General features: G+C 36.7%; 1 protein-coding gene across 2 annotated transcripts in view; it reads left to right on the forward strand.

Moving 5' to 3' along the window:
- The window catches only part of LOC120431313 (protein Star), a 236,535-nt gene extending 233,760 nt beyond the window's left edge, over positions 1-2,775 (forward strand). For both annotated transcript variants that reach the window (XM_052709000.1, XM_052708999.1), the window contains exon 5: positions 1,379-2,775. In XM_052709000.1, coding sequence (XP_052564960.1) covers positions 1,379-1,885 — 507 coding nt within the window. In that variant the 3' untranslated portion in view covers positions 1,886-2,775. The remainder of the gene's footprint in view (positions 1-1,378) is intronic.
- The last annotated feature ends 14,868 nt before the right edge of the window (positions 2,776-17,643 follow it).

The following is a 17,643-nucleotide window of genomic DNA, read 5'->3' on the forward strand; positions in this document are numbered from 1 at the left end:
CTTTTTGGCCAATCGCAGTTTTTCTCATAGTTTTTCGATTTTTCTACAACAAACAATTTACAACGTTAGTTTTTGCCCTGCTGGCCTCCATAGCGGCACTTTTTGGTCTCAATTTTGTTATATTCGGAATCCTCGAACAATTTCACGTAAATTAGAAGTATTGGAATTGTAATTTTGATTTAAAAAATAATTAAATAAAACATTTTTGAAAAAAGAAATAGATCTTATTTACCCTATGATCAATACGTCAAATGCTGTATCAAGTAGGCGAGAACCTGTTTTACCCCTAATCCAACAAATTGTTAAAAAATATTTTAATTCATTCTAAATGGCAATTTTACCAATCAAATTTACAACTCAAATACTTCTTATTTACGTGAAATTGTCCGAGGATTCCGAATATGACAAAATTGAGACCAAAAAGTGCCGCTATTGAGGCCTACAGGGCAAAAACTAACGTTGTAAAATGTTTGTTGTAGAAAAATCGAAAAGTTGTGAGAAAAACTGCGATTGGCCAAAAAGTTAATACCGTAGGCTTATAGTCCATGAAATTACCTATCTTTTGACCTACGGGAGTATGGGTGTTGGAGGCTGTTGGAAAAAGATATTAAGGTTTTAAAAAAATCTATTTTTGACAGTAATTTGCAAAAGCTAAGAGAAAATTTCAAACCAATCCTGGATGTCTATGGCACATTTTGAAGTGCTTCAAAAGACCTTTCGAATGCATCTAAGAGGGTTGGAATTGATGAAGTTTTACGGAAATGCGAGAAATTTTATGATTTTTTATGATTTTTCGACCTCAAACATCAAAGCCCGTTTTACCCCACTTCCCTTTGTCGTAGAGGGCTCATATTTGGCATGAGTTCATCTCATGCATAGACAAACAAACGCTGAAAGTTTCATCCAAATCGAAGCAACTCGATACGACCTGTTACACATTGGTGAAAAACTCGCTCTTAATTTGTTTGAGAAAAAATGTTTTTATGCATGAACTTTAATAGACATCGTCATCAAAGGTAACACTGATATATGCAGGTAAAATGGCTTGCCTGATGACCCGAGTGCTCATATTTGGTCCAGATGCTAGTTATATTTGTCCAAATAAACCCTGAAAATTTTAGACGGATTGGTGACGCCCAAACCACACTTAAATATTGTGTATAGGCTCGATGTCAGGGCAGCAAATAGTTTTGTTTGAACCACATTACATGGTAAAATCGGCAAAAACACGACACAAGCTGGGAATAAAAACGCGGGGTAGCGAGAAAATCTAAAGTGTCCATGAAAAGATTAGGTCAAGCACAGATCCTTTGGTTCAAGTTCGCTGCACTTCTTTTACTCACCAACAATTGCTTTTTTCTTTTCCCCTTCCCCACAGATCCTCCAAACCATTCCGTTCGACCGGGTTCACATCAAGGTGATCACGATCCACCTGGTGCACTACTACGAGGAGGACGAGCTGATCATCGACGTGGACGAGTACGTGCAGAACATTACGCGCTTCCTGCTGAGCAAATCGTACAAGCTGGTGCGCAGCTTCGACCGTAACTTTATCTACCAGTACGTGAGCGTCAACGGCGGCGGCGGTGCGAGCCTCAGCCGGGTCAACTCGGTGGTGGCCCCGAGTTCCCCGATCGAGACGTCGTCTTCGGCCGAGAACAAGATCAGTAGCGGCGCAAAGGGTGAGGTAAGGAAGTTGGGTACGACGATGGTACCACCGCCTGCGGCGGTAGTTCCGGTGGTCGTGACCAGCAGCGTGTCGGTTTCGGTGGGGGCCGCCGAGCTGATGGGGGAGGGAAGCACGGAACGGGGCGCGATCGTGCTGGAGGAAGTAAGCGGGTCCTCGTCGTCGACAAGCTCGCCGCCGATGGTCACGTCGGTGTGAACGTAATTTTGCTCCTGACATCGAATGCGATTTACTTTTTTAAACGAAACAAAAGCTACCAATTCATCATTCCAGCTTTTATCATTTAGTTTTCACTCTCTTCATTTGCGCTCTCTATTTAATTAAAGTTCTTAATTTTGTTTTGTAGATATCGTTAGAATCGAGAGAAAGCTAGCAGCATTTAACCAAGAGAACCGAGAATCTTTAAAGTAGACTTATTTTGTACTTTTGAACTGATAGTTTTGGGAGGAAAACGATCACGCTCTCTGCAGGAAATTTTCTCGAAACAGTAACGAAATAGATATCAAAAATATTCATATTTATTTTACCTTAGAGTTTAAGGCGAGAGCTGCAGAAGGTTCAGCGAATGAAGTATAATATCCTTTTTTAGTATTTGGCTTTCAAGCGTTTCTTAAAATCAACTTTGCTCAAAATTTCGACGGTTTATTTTTCGGTTTAGATTTGTACGTCACGAAGACAATTTATTTACTTTTCCATTAGTATTTTTGTGGCAGCAAAGCAGTTATAATAAAAGAAACTTAAATTTATCTAGATTTTAGCAGCTGTTGAGCCCCGAAGTATTATTCCAAACATTATCAAACTGAATTATTTCTTTTACTCCAAATCGCGTTTAGTTTTACTTTACTTAAGCTACATCTACTTAGAAAAAGAAATAAACACAATTCTTGTTATACTTCCTACCACGCGAGAGAAAAAAAGAGAACAGAGTGAATGTAGTTTTATACATTTATCAAAACCAGGCGAGAACGAGTAGAGATAAACGAAAAAGAAACTGATTAACTGTTAAGTACCTATCAAAATAATTATTGCTCTTGTTAAGATTACACACACACACACTGAATGAATGCGAAATAAGAACAGCAACTCAATGTTTTCGTTTTTATCACTTCAAGAAATGAAACGGAAAGAAATCGCCCTCACCTTCGCCACTTTAAACCGCTCTCATGCATCACAATCACGCCAAAATGCGTCACTCGTGCAATTGCAGTTGCACCGGATTCCCCCGCCCTCCACGATCGAGAAGAAGGTCAAGCCCAAGCCGTTACCGTTGACATTGCCACGTGCGAGCTTCATCCGCAATTAATGCAAAATTTTGCGCACTTCGAAAAATGTTCACCGTGATTGGGCGCCTTTTGAAGTGCGCGCGCGCGTGGTGTTGTTTTGGGGGAATGTACTTTTGCACGTTCCCAAAATTGCTGCTTCAAAAGCAAAAGAAGAGAAGAGAAAAAAAAACACGATCTGGAAGCTGGAAGGAGAACCAGTTCAAGGTAAGTGTTGCGGCGATCTGAAGCAGCGTTATTATCAATATTCATTTTTTTAAATAAATTGTTCTAAAAAAATATTATATTCCATTTAACCGAATTACATCCCCGAGCAATCTAATTTCCAGCCTATGATTTCTTTTCGCTAGAATAGACAATTTCCATTTTTGTTGTTTTATCAAATGAAGGGTAATTTTCCCACTAGCATCGTACCAGTTAAATATTTTGTGAGAGTGGTTTGTCTGGAACGAGTGTGGTGGAATGCAGATGGAGTTAAATCCTATTCATTTAACCGAGCTTGCAAAAAAATAATGTAAAAGCTAAAATCTTTTGGGAGGATCTCCATTGCAAATTTCCTAGGTGCAGAGTGGATCGAATAAATATCAAAATATATTTAAGAACATTTTTTGCTATATTTTGAATATAATGGCAGTTCATTGTTAAAGAAAAACAGAAATATAAAAGAAAACAAGCTTTTTTAGGATTTTGCAACGTATGTTTATTGAGCAGTTTGACATTGACCCTTGAAATCAACAAATTTGGAACACTTTTTTCTTACGGATGTAAACAAACTTTGGTTCTCTCCAGAAGTGCATATCTAGACTTTTTTTTAAAAAAGGTCAAATAAATAAAATTTTCAGGTTTTGCACTTTGGGTGTCTTTTAATACCCCTGACCCAAGGCGGTTTCATAAACACCCAAAAAGCAAAAACTGGAAATTTGGTTTATTGGACCTTAAAAAAACTCCAGATATTTTCAACAAAATAATGACTATAAACGCTGAAACCGTTATCACTGAAGCTCAAGCTGTTTTATGAATCGTCTAATAATTTTTTTTTGAAAATATCAGTCAATTCAATTTGGAGGCAGCTATTTTTTATACATGTATATCGGCAAAAAAGTCAGAGGTTAGTATGAGCACACACATCAACTTATTTTTAATTCTTTTTTCATGGCATTAAAATATACATTTTCGCCTACTTTCAAAACAAATTTGAAGATATTTGGTTGCATCGTTGGCGAGATATAGCAATTTTAAGTGAGCAGTTTCTAAAAACGGGTGCCACGATATCTCAACATTGTCTTGACCAAATCGGCTCAAAATTTAACCGACTCCGTGTGCATGACGAAGTCCGATTTTCAAAAAATTTATTTAAAAAAAGATAAAAATATTTTTGTGTTTTTCATATGAAAAACCGCTAGTTTTTGATTTTTGTATTTTTTTAAAAAGCTAATTTTAAAAATTATGCTTCGTCATGCACACGGGATACATCTTGAGAGTCTTCACCTCAAATTTCAGCCAATTTGGTCCATCCCATCTCGAGATATCGTGGCACCCGTAAATCAACTCGGGGTTTAGAGAAAAACGCCAACAAAGTTTGACAGCCCGCTTTGCGCATGGCAAAATTTTGAACTTAAGTCGTCTCTTACTCTGTTTAATCATGACATATCTTCATAAAACTTTCAGGAATGATTAAATACTTCTGAGTGGATTTAACAAATATTCTGTAATATGAAATTTTGTGATTTTCTACATGTATGTAACCCCCTAAGAGAATTTTTGCATTCTACACAAATAGTTATGTCAAGAATACCACTGATTAACGTGAAGACTTCCATCATTGTCATGATTTTTCCTTCAAAGATATAAATTTTGCTTCGCTTTCAATATTTTGACAAAATTCCTTCAACAAGTTGTTTAGAATAGTGCCCTACACATGCTGATTCCTTTTGGTAACCATTATCGCATTCCTTGTTATGTTATGGAAATCGTCATTAATCAATGATTGCCAACTAGGACGTCAATGACTGTGCCACAAAATTATATAAATTTTGAAGCACAATTGATTTAGATCAAAAATTCCTTCAATGGCTTCAAGAAGGCAACAACTCGTCGCCATCGTGCTAACTTGTCGTACGTGCATTTTGGGCCAAATTGAGTTAGGAACGCCATTTTGTGAAGCTCACAATGCCTCACCTTTTGACCTTCACAGATCCCCAAAATTCGATTTCAATCCTGAGATATTCAACAAAAACCGAAAAAACTCCGTGCAATTTTGTCACTTTACATATGAAAGTAGTTTCAATCTTGTCGTGCTATCTTGTCACTCCATGAAAATTGATGCAAGTGCGACAAAAGGCCAAAGGGATTTCAGGCCAGGAAAGTCAGGATGCGTTTGTCGCACGTACAAGCTAGACTACCGTAAACATTTGTAATTATAACTCGGGACTCCAGCAACCAACTTCAACCAAACTTTGGGACAATGCACAGAATGGTGAGCCAAACAAAACGTGTTTGTTATTGTTTACATTGCGTGCTCTCGTTTTTGAATATTCAAGGTCAAACATTAAAACGCGTTTTTCTCGGAACGTCAAAATGGCGGGTGCGACAAGATAGCACGACGACGTCGAACTGAAACATGCTGATTCGTTTTGGTGCTGAAATTCGTTAAATTAAATTTAATACACATTTTTTATAGTGATGATTAATTTTCTTCGAAAATGATAAACGGCTTCACCTTAAACTGTAACTTTTTCCACTAAAACTTAATTTCAATAATTCCTAGTTATCTATTTTTTTTTTCTTTTTAAATATACCAAATACAAATTTCATTTAAAATTTTGTAACCCCCCCCCTCCCCCCCCCCTTCTAAGTCGGTCTAAAAATCGAGCGGCAAAAAATATTTTATCAAAACACTACAAAATGTCGATGAAAATTCTAGTGCAATTAGCTGAAATCAATTGAAAATGCATTCCCCTGCATTTAAAATCATTTTTAACATGTTGGGGTTCATTCAAAAACCTTTTGAATTTTTGGAAATTTCGATGTACAGTACTGCAAAAAGTTTTTTTTCTTGAAAACAAAATGTATTCGTCAAATGTTACATTTTTTGAAAACTAATGATTGCAAAATAACTGAACTTGTGTAAAATGCATTTTAAGACACCTTTTTCATTGAAATGTTCGAGAGTACGATCTGTTTTTTTAAATTTTAAGCATTTTTTTTGGAACAATTTTTGTAATTTTCCAGCATTTCCAGCTTTTGTAAGCATGCTCAATTTTGGTGTGAAAAGCATATGTTATGTTTTTCTATATTTCTGCCCATCAAAAAACCAAATGGCTATTATGCCAAATAAATGAAAAATTGGCTAGTATCTTCACGAATATTTTGACTTGAGACTTGACAGACATTACTTACCGTCATCTGATACCAATTTGGATACATGGGGCGAATAGGGACAGCATTGCTAGAAATTAATAAAAATGCAGACACAACACAACGTATAAAGAGCACTGATTTCAAATACACCGTGAACTGCTATCAAAATGTCGGCTATAGTCCCGATTCACCCCAGTTGAGGGTAATGGCTTTGTTTTAGTACATAACAGAACAATGTTTTCACTTTAAAGATGCAAATGTAACATCTGAATGCCTCTTAATCTAAGGTACTAGTTTGTAAAAGAAACTACAATTCTGGAGTTTTTTTTGAAAAGGTCCAATAAACCAAATTTTCAGTTTTTGCTTTTTGGGTGTTTTTAGAACCGTGTAGGGACGCAGGTTCCGGACGCAGCACGATGGCTGCAGTAGCCTACCTCCCGACCGCCCTCTGACCACGGTCCGGTTCCTGATGTCCCGTTCGGACCTGTAGAGATCCGCTCCGCTCGTTCCGTAAACGTGTACACTCTCTGCTCACTTGTCTTAATCTGTCACTCTTCCTCCAGATCGTTCAATCCCAGGTAACACGGATCGGTGTTACATGATAATTCTCAGATAGGGTAATCCAAATATCAAGAAGTCTTAGAGATGCTCACCGACATCTCCACATCCCCCCTAAAGTTTCACAGACCAGAAATGTAAATAACGATTTTTTTTATGTACAGAAATGTACATTGTACATAGTTGTAATATGCCTACTTTTGATTAAAATTTATGTCAATGTAGTTTCATTTGTAATGATAATTTGTCTTGTAATTTATAGTTACATTAGGTAATCTCGAATCTCACCCCTTCTTTTTTTGTATAACTCACAGCTTAGGGCTAATACGCACCTTTCAAGAAAAGGGGCCAAGAAATGGCTTTACGAACAGTAGAAAAAAAGGAGAAGGAACGATTTTTTTTCTTCGCCCTCTCTGGCTTGCTTTCGCTGCTGTCCATTTGAAATTTTCCTTGACTGGTTGCTTACCAAGTGCGTATACCGCTCTAGCACAACTGAAAATTATGTATTTAACTGCTTCGAATTAACCGTACTATGCTTCAACTGTTTTTTTTCATACCATTCAATCAACTTTTCCAAAACGAAAAAGCGAACATACACGTAATTGATATCCCGTAAGCTTTGTGTGAAAACTCGAGTGGTACCGAGGTACCGTGTAGGACAAGCATGCTAAAGATCTGCGGATCGAATCTCGTAGGGCCCGAAGTATTTTTTTGTATTGAATAAATTATGCGAACCTGATTATACGTTTTTGATATCCCGTAAGCTTTGTGTAATTCTACAGTGATCGGTTCCTCAGAATTCATGTTCAACGCACCTCTTGTTAGCTAAATACATTTGCAATTCAGCTCTATCTATTCTAATCATGATTCACTCCTCAGAGCTTGTACTGTTATTGTCATTAACTCCTCAGAGCAGCACCAAAGTCCATTTCTTAGAAAATTTGATCAATTAACTCCTCAGAGATCTTCTACCAAATCAAATTCTATTTCATCAAAAGAATTCATCCACTCCTAAAAACTTTAAATCTCAATACTCAGTAAACTCCTCAGAACTATAATTTATAACATTAGTTTCAGATTTAATCAGAAAGGTTATTCTATGATATAATAAAATTTAATTATTTTTTTTTTAACAGAGTTCTTCCGCAAAACTTATATTCTTAGTACAACTTTTCAGAACTTCTCCGACAACTCCTCAGAAATCTCCAATACAACTCCTCAGAGTTCATCAGTACAACTACTCAGAGCTTGACTCAGAGTCTTGAACTTGTAAAATTACTTAGAAAATGCATTACTCCACAAAGTCTTGAACTTGAAATATTTATTCAAAAAATGTATCATCTCATCAGAGACTAGAACTTGGAAAACTGCTTACAATATTCACCAACTCCTACCTGTCTTGAACTTGGAGAATTACTCAAAAAAATCATCAACTCCTCAGAGTCTTGTGCTTGCAAAAATCATTAGAAAATTCATCAATTCCTCAGAGACTTGAACTTGGAAAATTTATTTAGAAAATGCATCAACTCCTCAAAGTCTTGAACTTGGAAAATTACTTAGAATATTCATCAACTCCTCAGAGTTTTGAACTCGAAATTTTCTTAGAATACTCATCAACTCCTCAGAGTCTTATACTTCTTCAGAAAATGTATCATCTCCTCAGAGACTAGAACTTGGGAAACTTTTTAGAATACACATCAACTCCTCAGAGTATTGAACTTGCCAAAATCCTCAGAAAATGCATCAACTCCTCAGAGTTTTGAACTCGAAGTTTTCTTAGAATACTCATCAACTCTTCAGAGTCTTATACTTCCTCAGAAAATGTATCATCTCCTCAGAGACTAGAACTTGGGAAACTATTCAGAATACACATCAACTCCTCAGAGTATTGAACTTGCCAAATTCCTCAGAAAATGCATCAACTCCTCAGAGTCTTGAACTTGCCAAATTCCTCAGAAAATGCATCAACTCCTCAGAGTTTTGAATATGGAAAAATACTTAGAATACTCATCTACTCCTCAGAGTCTTGAACTTGCCAAATTCCTCAGAAAATGCATTAACTCCTCAGAGTGTTGAACTTGAAGAATTACTCAGAAAATCAATCAACTCAGACTCCTCAACTCCTCGAAGTTGTAAATTGTCCACTAGAAGAAACAGCATGTGATTCCACCGGCCACCTAATGTTGGCATATTAGAAATTTAACATTAAATTACTGCTGCTGTAAATCTGAAATTATATAATGAGCAAGCAAATTTACCTCAAATGTTGCAAACAAGTTGTTTAAATAGTCGTATTAGGTGAATTGAATTGAATTTGGACCGCTTCCTTAACTATCAAAATAGGAGAATTTCCCATTTATGAAATTATTGTGATTCATGAGTTCACGAACACATCTCAAACAACGCTAAAATATGTTTACCCAAAATTGAGTAGTTTTGACAGAAATCTGTAACAATCCAATACAGACAAATGTCCGGCAACACTCTACAGAACCTTAAAACGTTCGGCCACTCCTTCCGAATGAGTTTCTTATGCCTCCACGAAACCAAAACAAACCAATCTGAGTAGGCCTGAAACTACTGAAAGGAAAAATCCCGAAAATCCCTCCAACTTGCCAAATTCCAATCATCCGCCAAAGCTGCGGCTTAGCGCTACGCCCCGCGAGCAAAAAAAGAACTTCCACACTTTCACTTTTCTTACCACTTACTCCTCGTCGCCAGATGTAGGGACGCAGGTTCCGGACGCAGCACGATGGCTGCAGTAGCCTACCTCCCGACCGCCCTCTGACCACGGTCCGGTTCCTGATGTCCCGTTCGGACCTGTAGAGATCCGCTCCGCTCGTTCCGTAAACGTGTACACTCTCTGCTCACTTGTCTTAATCTGTCACTCTTCCTCCAGATCGTTCAATCCCAGGTAACACGGATCGGTGTTACATGATAATTCTCAGATAGGGTAATCCAAATATCAAGAAGTCTTAGAGATGCTCACCGACATCTCCACAAACCGCATTGAGTCAGGGTTATTAAAAAACACCCAAAAAGCAAAAACTGAAAATTTGGTTTATTGTTCCTTCTCAAAAAAAAAAAAAACTCAAGAATTGTTGAAATAAAAACAAGATTTTTTAGGTTTAATTTTGGCGGCTTTGCCGTAAGGTGCTGATCGCAACCTACAGGTTCCAGTTACAGGCTGGGCTGCGGAGCCTGGCAGATGTAAAGCGACTTTTACTTCAACTTCTGCTTCTAATAATATAGCGAATCGGACTCCTACTCCAGCTCTTCAGGATTTTCCCTCCTATGACATACACCAAAACACCAACCGTGTTTTTCTCGAAGTCATGGCATTTTTTTGATTTTTGATTTTTTCAATGATGGGCAGATTTGACATACTTAACTTGTTATGGTTTTAACACAAAGGTACATGTTTTATGTGAAATTGCTGTAACTGATAGAAACTCAAAAGTTTGGATGAATTAGAAGGATTTCTTCAAGATGTTGAAAGGGGGATCAAGTTACCCCTAACATTTTGAAAATGCCGGTTAAAAATATATTTTCTAAAACGCTTGGCACAATTCGAAGAGTTCATCTGATTAAATACCCTTATCAGCCAAACATAGTTGAATGTTTAAGTTTTCGTTTCATGCAAAAAGTTCATAGTTATTTATTTTGAGAATTTTACAAAGTTATGTGCGATACAAATCGATGCCTCTGTGCTCTGATGTACTAACTGACTTTTGGGCCAAAATGAGTTAATGATGCCATCTTTTAGCTAATTAAATTCCCTACAAAACGCTTCTAAGAGATCTGAAAAATTCGTTTCCTACGCGGAGATATCGCCCTGCAACCATTTGTACTAACTGACATTTTCGAACGCATCATGGATGTGCTCTCTTATTTTTCATCATGGCTTGACCTTTTGAAAACACGCAAATCCATAAAAATACGATTACACTATAATATTATGGTAAATTGCCATGTTTTCTTACTAGTTTGAGCAATATTATGGAGCACTATTTTGGAAGGCAATTAGCACAAGTGTGCACATTTGGATACGTGAAGAAGTTGTAAGTTAGAAGAAGTGTGTCAAATAATTATTTAGTGGCAGAGTTTTTTTTTAATTGGATGACCCCTGAGTTAAGCTAAGTGTGACATTGGTAGGTGGATGTTATTGTTACGTAGTTTTTGGATTGGACGACCCCTGCAGTTGTTCTAAGTGTGCACAACGACTTAAAAATGTTTTAAATTGGATTTTTGGGTTAGGCTAAGTGTAAGATTAATTAGTGGATGTTATTGTTACGTAGTTTTTTTTTAATGGACGACCCCTGCAGTTGTGCTAAGTGTGCACAACTACTTGCGGGGTTTTAGAGTTGGATATTTGAGTTAGGCTAAGTGTGATAATGGTGAGTGGATGTTGTTGTTACGTAGTTTTTTGGATTGGACGACCCCTGCAGTTGTTCTAAGTGTGCATAACGACTTAAAAAATGTTTTAATTGCGATGTATTACGGTGTAACGAATGTCACGGTGTAAAGAATGCTACGATGCAACGAATGTTGCGGTATAACAAAGTTACGGTGTAACTATACTACGGTGTAACGAATGTTACGGTGTAACGAATGTTACGGTGTAACGAATGACGCGGTGTAATTATACTACGGTGTAACGAATGTTACGATGTAACGAATGATGCGGTGTAACGAATGACGCGGTGTAATCATACTACGGTGTAACGAATGTTACGATGTAACGAATGATGCGGTGTAATCATACTACAGTGTAACGAATGTTACGATGTAACGAATGATGCGGTGTAATCATACTACGGTTTAACGAATGTTACGGTTTAACGAATGCTACGGTGTAACGGATGTTACGGTGTAATGAATGTTACGGTGTAATGAATGTTACGGTGTAACGAATGATGCGGTGTAATCATACTACGGTGTAACGAATGTTACGATGTAACGAATGATGCGGTGTAATCATACTACGGTGTAACGAATGTTACGATGTAACGAATGATGCGGTGTAATCATACTACGGTGTAACGAATGTTACGGTTTAACGAATGATGCGGTGTAATCATACTACGGTTTAACGAATGTTACGGTTTAACGAATGCTACGGTGTAACGGATGTTACGGTGTAATGAATGTTACGGTGTAACGAATGATGCGGTGTAATCATACTACGGTGTAACGAATGTTACGGTGTAACGAATGATGCGGTGTAATCATACTACGGTGTAACGAATGTTACGATGTAACGAATGATGCGGTGTAATCATACTACGGTGTAACGAATGTTACGATGTAACGAATGATGCGGTGTAATCATACTACGGTGTAACGAATGTTACGGTTTAACAAATGTTACGGTGTAACGAATGATGCGGTGTAACGAATGTTATGGTGTAACGAATGTTACGGTGTAGCGAATGTTACGGTGTAACGAATGTTACGGTGTAACGAAAGTTACGGTGTAACGAATGTTACGGTGTAACGAAAGTTACGGTGTAACGAATGTTACGGTGTAACGAATGTTACGGTGTATCGAATGTTACGGTGTAACGATCGTTACGGTGTAACGAATGTTACGGTGTAATGAATGTTGCGGTGTAACGAATGTTGCGGTGTAACGAATTTTACGGTAAAACGTATGTTGCGGTTTAACAAATGTCACGGTGTAACAATGTCACGGTGTAACGAATGGTTTAAGGGGGGTTTAAGCCGAACCAATAGGTGAACCTCGCCTAACCGGTTCATTTGGGAACTCTTGTTGTGCACACTTAACACAATTGCAGGGGTCGTCCAATTCAAAAAAACTACGTAACAACAACATCCACTAACAATGGCACACTTAACCTAACCCAAATATCGAACTCAAACACCCTTCAAGAAGTTGTGCACATTTAGCACATCTGCAGGGGTCGTCCAATCCAAAAAACTACGTAACAAAATCAGCCACTAACCAATCTCACACTTAGCCTAACTCAAATATCCAATTTAAAACACTTTTAAGCAGTTGTGCACACCTAGCACAACTGCAGGGATCGTCCTATCCAAAAAAATTTCGTAACAATATCATCCACTAACCAATGTCACACTTAGCCTAACCCAAATATTCAATTCAAACACCTTCCAAGTAGTTGTGCACACCTAGAACAAGTGCAAGGGTCGTCCAATCCAAAAAACTACGTAACAATAACATCCACTAACCAATCTCACACTTAGCCTAACCCAAATATCCAACTCAAACACCCTTCAAGAAGTTGTGCAAATTTAGCACAACTGCAGGGATCGTCCAAACCAAAAAAAACACGTAACAACATCATTCACGTAGTTGTGCACGGTTAGCACAACTGTAGGGGTCGTCCATGTTCAATGACTAAGTATTGATTTTTTTTCCTTCTAGTTTCCTTCTAGAACACTTTGGTGAGGATGTTGTATCCCATCAGCGTTCGCCCTCCCCAAAATGTTTACCCTCCCCATACAAATGACATCGGCCGAATCTCCCGCATGCGGGGAGAAAACGCCATTTATATATCGAACCCCAAGCAACAAAAATCTTACCAGACAAGCACCGAAAATAATGATCAACTTCAATATTTCACTCAAAATTCATCCAGAAGGTTTTAGATACCCTTGTATTTTAGTTTTTTTATGACCTTTTAAATTTTCTTTTAACGTTTCAAGTTATTTATTATTTTTCCTTCCTTGTTTCCTGAAAATCTGAAAACCGTAATCGTATTATTTGGGCACCTACCTCACCTCCATACTCGGAGTAATCCCTCTATTTTTTTCCCTTTTTTTTAATTTTTTACACATGCTTGAAAAGTGGTCGTCTTAATGCTTATTTTTAATTATATTTAATTAATCTTTCTACTATTTCACCATCATCTGTATATTTGTTTAACAAATTATTCTTGACACATATCAATTTTGCTGAAAACCTAAAGATTTTGTTAACCCAAAAAGATGCCCCTTTACCCTTTTAGAATTACGACAGAGTAAACTCCAGATTTATTTGTAGTTCTTCAATTTATCGTGTTGTAATATGACACCCCACCCCACATACCAAGCCGGGACCGTGGTGTAGAGGTAAGCGTGGTTGCCTCTCACCCAGTCGGCCTGGGTTCGATCCCAGACGGTCCCGGTGGCATTTTTCGAGACGAGATTTGCCTGAACACGCCTTCCGTCGGACGGGGAAGTAAATGTTGGCCCCGGTCTTACCTCATTCCTGATATCCCAATTATTTTATTAGTGTGTGTAGTTCGAGTTATGGTTTGATTGTTGTCTTTTTATGTCCATCGTTCGTATAATCTCATGTTTATTTTATTTTATTTTTTTTTCTTATCACTTGAATAACCCTTTCTTCAAATCCAGGTGCTGAAAATATTATATTCATAACTAAAAAAGAAACATTAATACATTCACACACAAATTAGCCAAGATCAATGTACAGTATCCTAAGCTGGCGCTCGTATTTACCCTTTCCGAATTGGTAAAGGGCAGTCTCAAGCCCTCCGACCATCCCACTTTTCGATGGGTTCGGGGTCCCAGCCATGCGGAGGGATGACTAAGTATTGATTTTTTTTGAGCACTTTTGTTCTATTCGATACAAACTAAGAATTCATTGCAAGAGACACACTTGTTCTAACTGCAATCTACCATAACAGTTCTATGGTTTGTGTCCTGGATATCTTGCATTTCTAAAAAGGTCGTATGACATGAGGGAAATAAAATAAACTAGCTCAAAGTTTTTACAAAATCATTTTCTTCTGTTTGTAAGCGTAGAACTATTCGGTTTTCGTCATAGTTGGTATTATTGAAGCTATTTCATGGATTATCATACTTATATTTATGAATCCTCACACTTCACTAAGTTTTTCTTAATAAAATTCATGTTTTAACGGTAGTTGCTCTCAAAAACTGCAATTTTCACAATTAATTTAATGATAAACAAGTCTATTAAAAAAGTTTTGTTGAGAAAAATGTTCCTTAACTAGCAACAATTCAAAGTAACTACGCAAAAAACATTGAAACAAGCAATAACTACTATTTTTACAATAAAATGACTCTGCGCACTTTTGTACCAAGTGCCACGTTGGAAGTATACACGACTCTGCCATCGAAGAAGCATTTTAGCTCAACTGTAAAATTTGCCCTGTGCACGTTTGTGCTGACTCGTACAAATCACTGTTCAAGACACACTTGTGCTTATTGCAAGCATGATTTTTTTTCGTAATTTCTCTGCCAAATTTTGTTTTGCATTTCAAGAGTTTTTATATTTTACCATGTCTTTAAGTTATGTCAGGAGCATACTTTAAAATTATTAGGACAATTGTTTGTCGAATAGTTCCCCAGAAACAGTAATTCAAAGTTAAAAAGTCGATTTTCTCGTAACTACCAAAATGTCAGTTGGTATAAGAGAGCACACAAGCATCGAAATGTGGGATCAAGTCTCCCCACTCTCCCTTTTTAGTTTGTATGAGAATTCTGTGCACACTTGTGACATTTTTCGCTTTCAAGGCATACTTGTAACACATGCTTTTTTGATTTTTGAGTACAATGTTTACTGTATCTTTTCACTGGTGTAACCAAATTAGTTGAAACTCGGAGCGTTTGTTTAGCGATAACTAGTATTCGAACCGATTGCTTCAAGAAGGTAAACTTCATAATTAATAGGGGAGCAATTCTCTACCAAAACCGGAAATGGATTTTATTTGTATTTTTTGATTTGGCTCAAACTTTGTGGGGGCCTTCCCTATGGCCAAATATGCTATTTTGTGTCATTGGTTCACCCATACAAGTCTCCATACAATTTTGGCAGTTGTCCATACAAAAATGGTATGTAAATATTCAAACAGCTGTAACTTTTGAGTGAATTTTCTGATCAATTTGGTGTCTTCGGCAAAGTTGTAGGTATTGTTGAGGACTTTTGAGAAACAAATAGCTACACGGAAAAATTTGCGGTTTTTTCTATCAACTTTTTTTTCACTTAAACTCGATTTCTCAAAATACGTATTTTTTGATTTTCGAGATTTTTTGATATGTTTTAGGGGACAAAAATCCGCAACTTTTGAGCCATAGAGAAACATGGTCAAAAAATCTTCCGCCGAGTTATGAATTTTTGAAAAAATAGTGATTTTTGGAAAAAAATCGAAGTTTCATGCAAAAACAAGTTTGACATTATTTTTTAATGCAAAATTGAATTTGCAATTGAAAAGTACTTACAGATTTTTTGATAAAGGGCTCCGTTTTCAAGATATAGCCACCGAAAGTTTGATTTTAGCGAAATATTTGCAGTATTTCAATTTTTAAAAATAGTGACCATTTCTGAAAATATTTTTTTTGAAAAGTTCAGAAAATTTGCTACAAAATTGTCTAAGAGACATTGAAGATTGGACCTAGGGTTGCTGAGATAGAGCCGGTTTAAGAAAAAGAAACACGAAAATTGAAGTTTTAAAAATCTCACCAAAACAACCCACAATTTTCTAATGACGATATCTCAGCAACTAATGGTCCGATTTTCAATGTTAATGCATGAAACATTCGTAAAATTTTCCGATCTTTTCGAAAAAAATATTTTGAAATTTTTTAAATCAAGACTAACATTTTAAAAGGGCCAAACATTGAATATTACGCCCATTTAAAATGCTAGTCTTGATTTAAAAAATTTCAAAATATTTTTTTCGAAAAGATCGAAAAATTTCACGAATGTTTCATGCATTATTATTGAAAATCGGACCATCGTCATTAGAAAATGGTGTGTTTTTTTGGTGAGATTTTGAAAACTTCAATTTTCATGTTTCTTTTTCTTAAAGCGGCTCTATCTCAGCAACCCGAGGTCCAATCTTCAATGTCTCTTAAGCAATGTTATAGCAAATTTTCTGATCTTTTCAAAAAAAAATATTTTTAGAAATGGTCACTCATGGTCACTATTTTTAAAAATTGAAAAACTGCAAATATTTCGCTAAAAACAAACTTTCGGTGGCTATATCTTGAAAACGGAGCCCTTTATCAAAAAATCTGTAAAGGGACCTTCCATAAAGCACGTGGGTATGGCGATTGTCCACGATCCATACATTTTTTTTTGTGTGGACAATTGTCCACGGGGGGGGGGGTGCGGGGGTGGTAACGGATTCCCAAAAAAGTGTCCACGTGGTTTATGGATGGTCCCAAAGTACTTTTTGATTGCAAATTCAATTTTGCGTTAAAAAATATTGTCAAACTTGTTTTTGCATGAAACTTCGTTTTTTTTCCAAAAATCACTATTTTTTCAAAAAATCATAACTCGGCGGCTGATTTTTTGACCATGTTTCTCTATGGCTCAAAAGTTGCGGATTTTTGTCCCCTGAAACATATCAAAAAATCTCGAAAATAAAAAAATACGTATTTTGGGAAATTGAGTTTTAGTAAAAAAAAAGTTGATAAAAAAATTTGCAAATTTTTTTTCCGTGTACGTTTTTGTTTTTCAAAATTCCTCAACAATACCTACAACTTTGCCGAAGACACCAAATTGATTAGAAAATTCACTCAAAAGTTACACCTGTTTGAAAATTTACATACCATTTTTTAAGGACAGCTGCCAAAATTGTATGGAGACTTGTATGGGTGAACTAATGACGCAAAATAGCTTATTTGGTCATAGGGAAGGCCCCCACAAAGTTTGAGCTAAATCAAAAAATACAAAAAATAAAAATGGTCGAAATCGGCCGATTTCGTAGAGAGTTGCTCAGGGGGATACACTAAATGTTTACA

The sequence above is a fragment of the Culex pipiens genome, chromosome 2 (assembly GCF_016801865.2).
Source record: "Culex pipiens pallens isolate TS chromosome 2, TS_CPP_V2, whole genome shotgun sequence".
Classification (NCBI taxonomy): domain Eukaryota; kingdom Metazoa; phylum Arthropoda; class Insecta; order Diptera; family Culicidae; genus Culex; species Culex pipiens.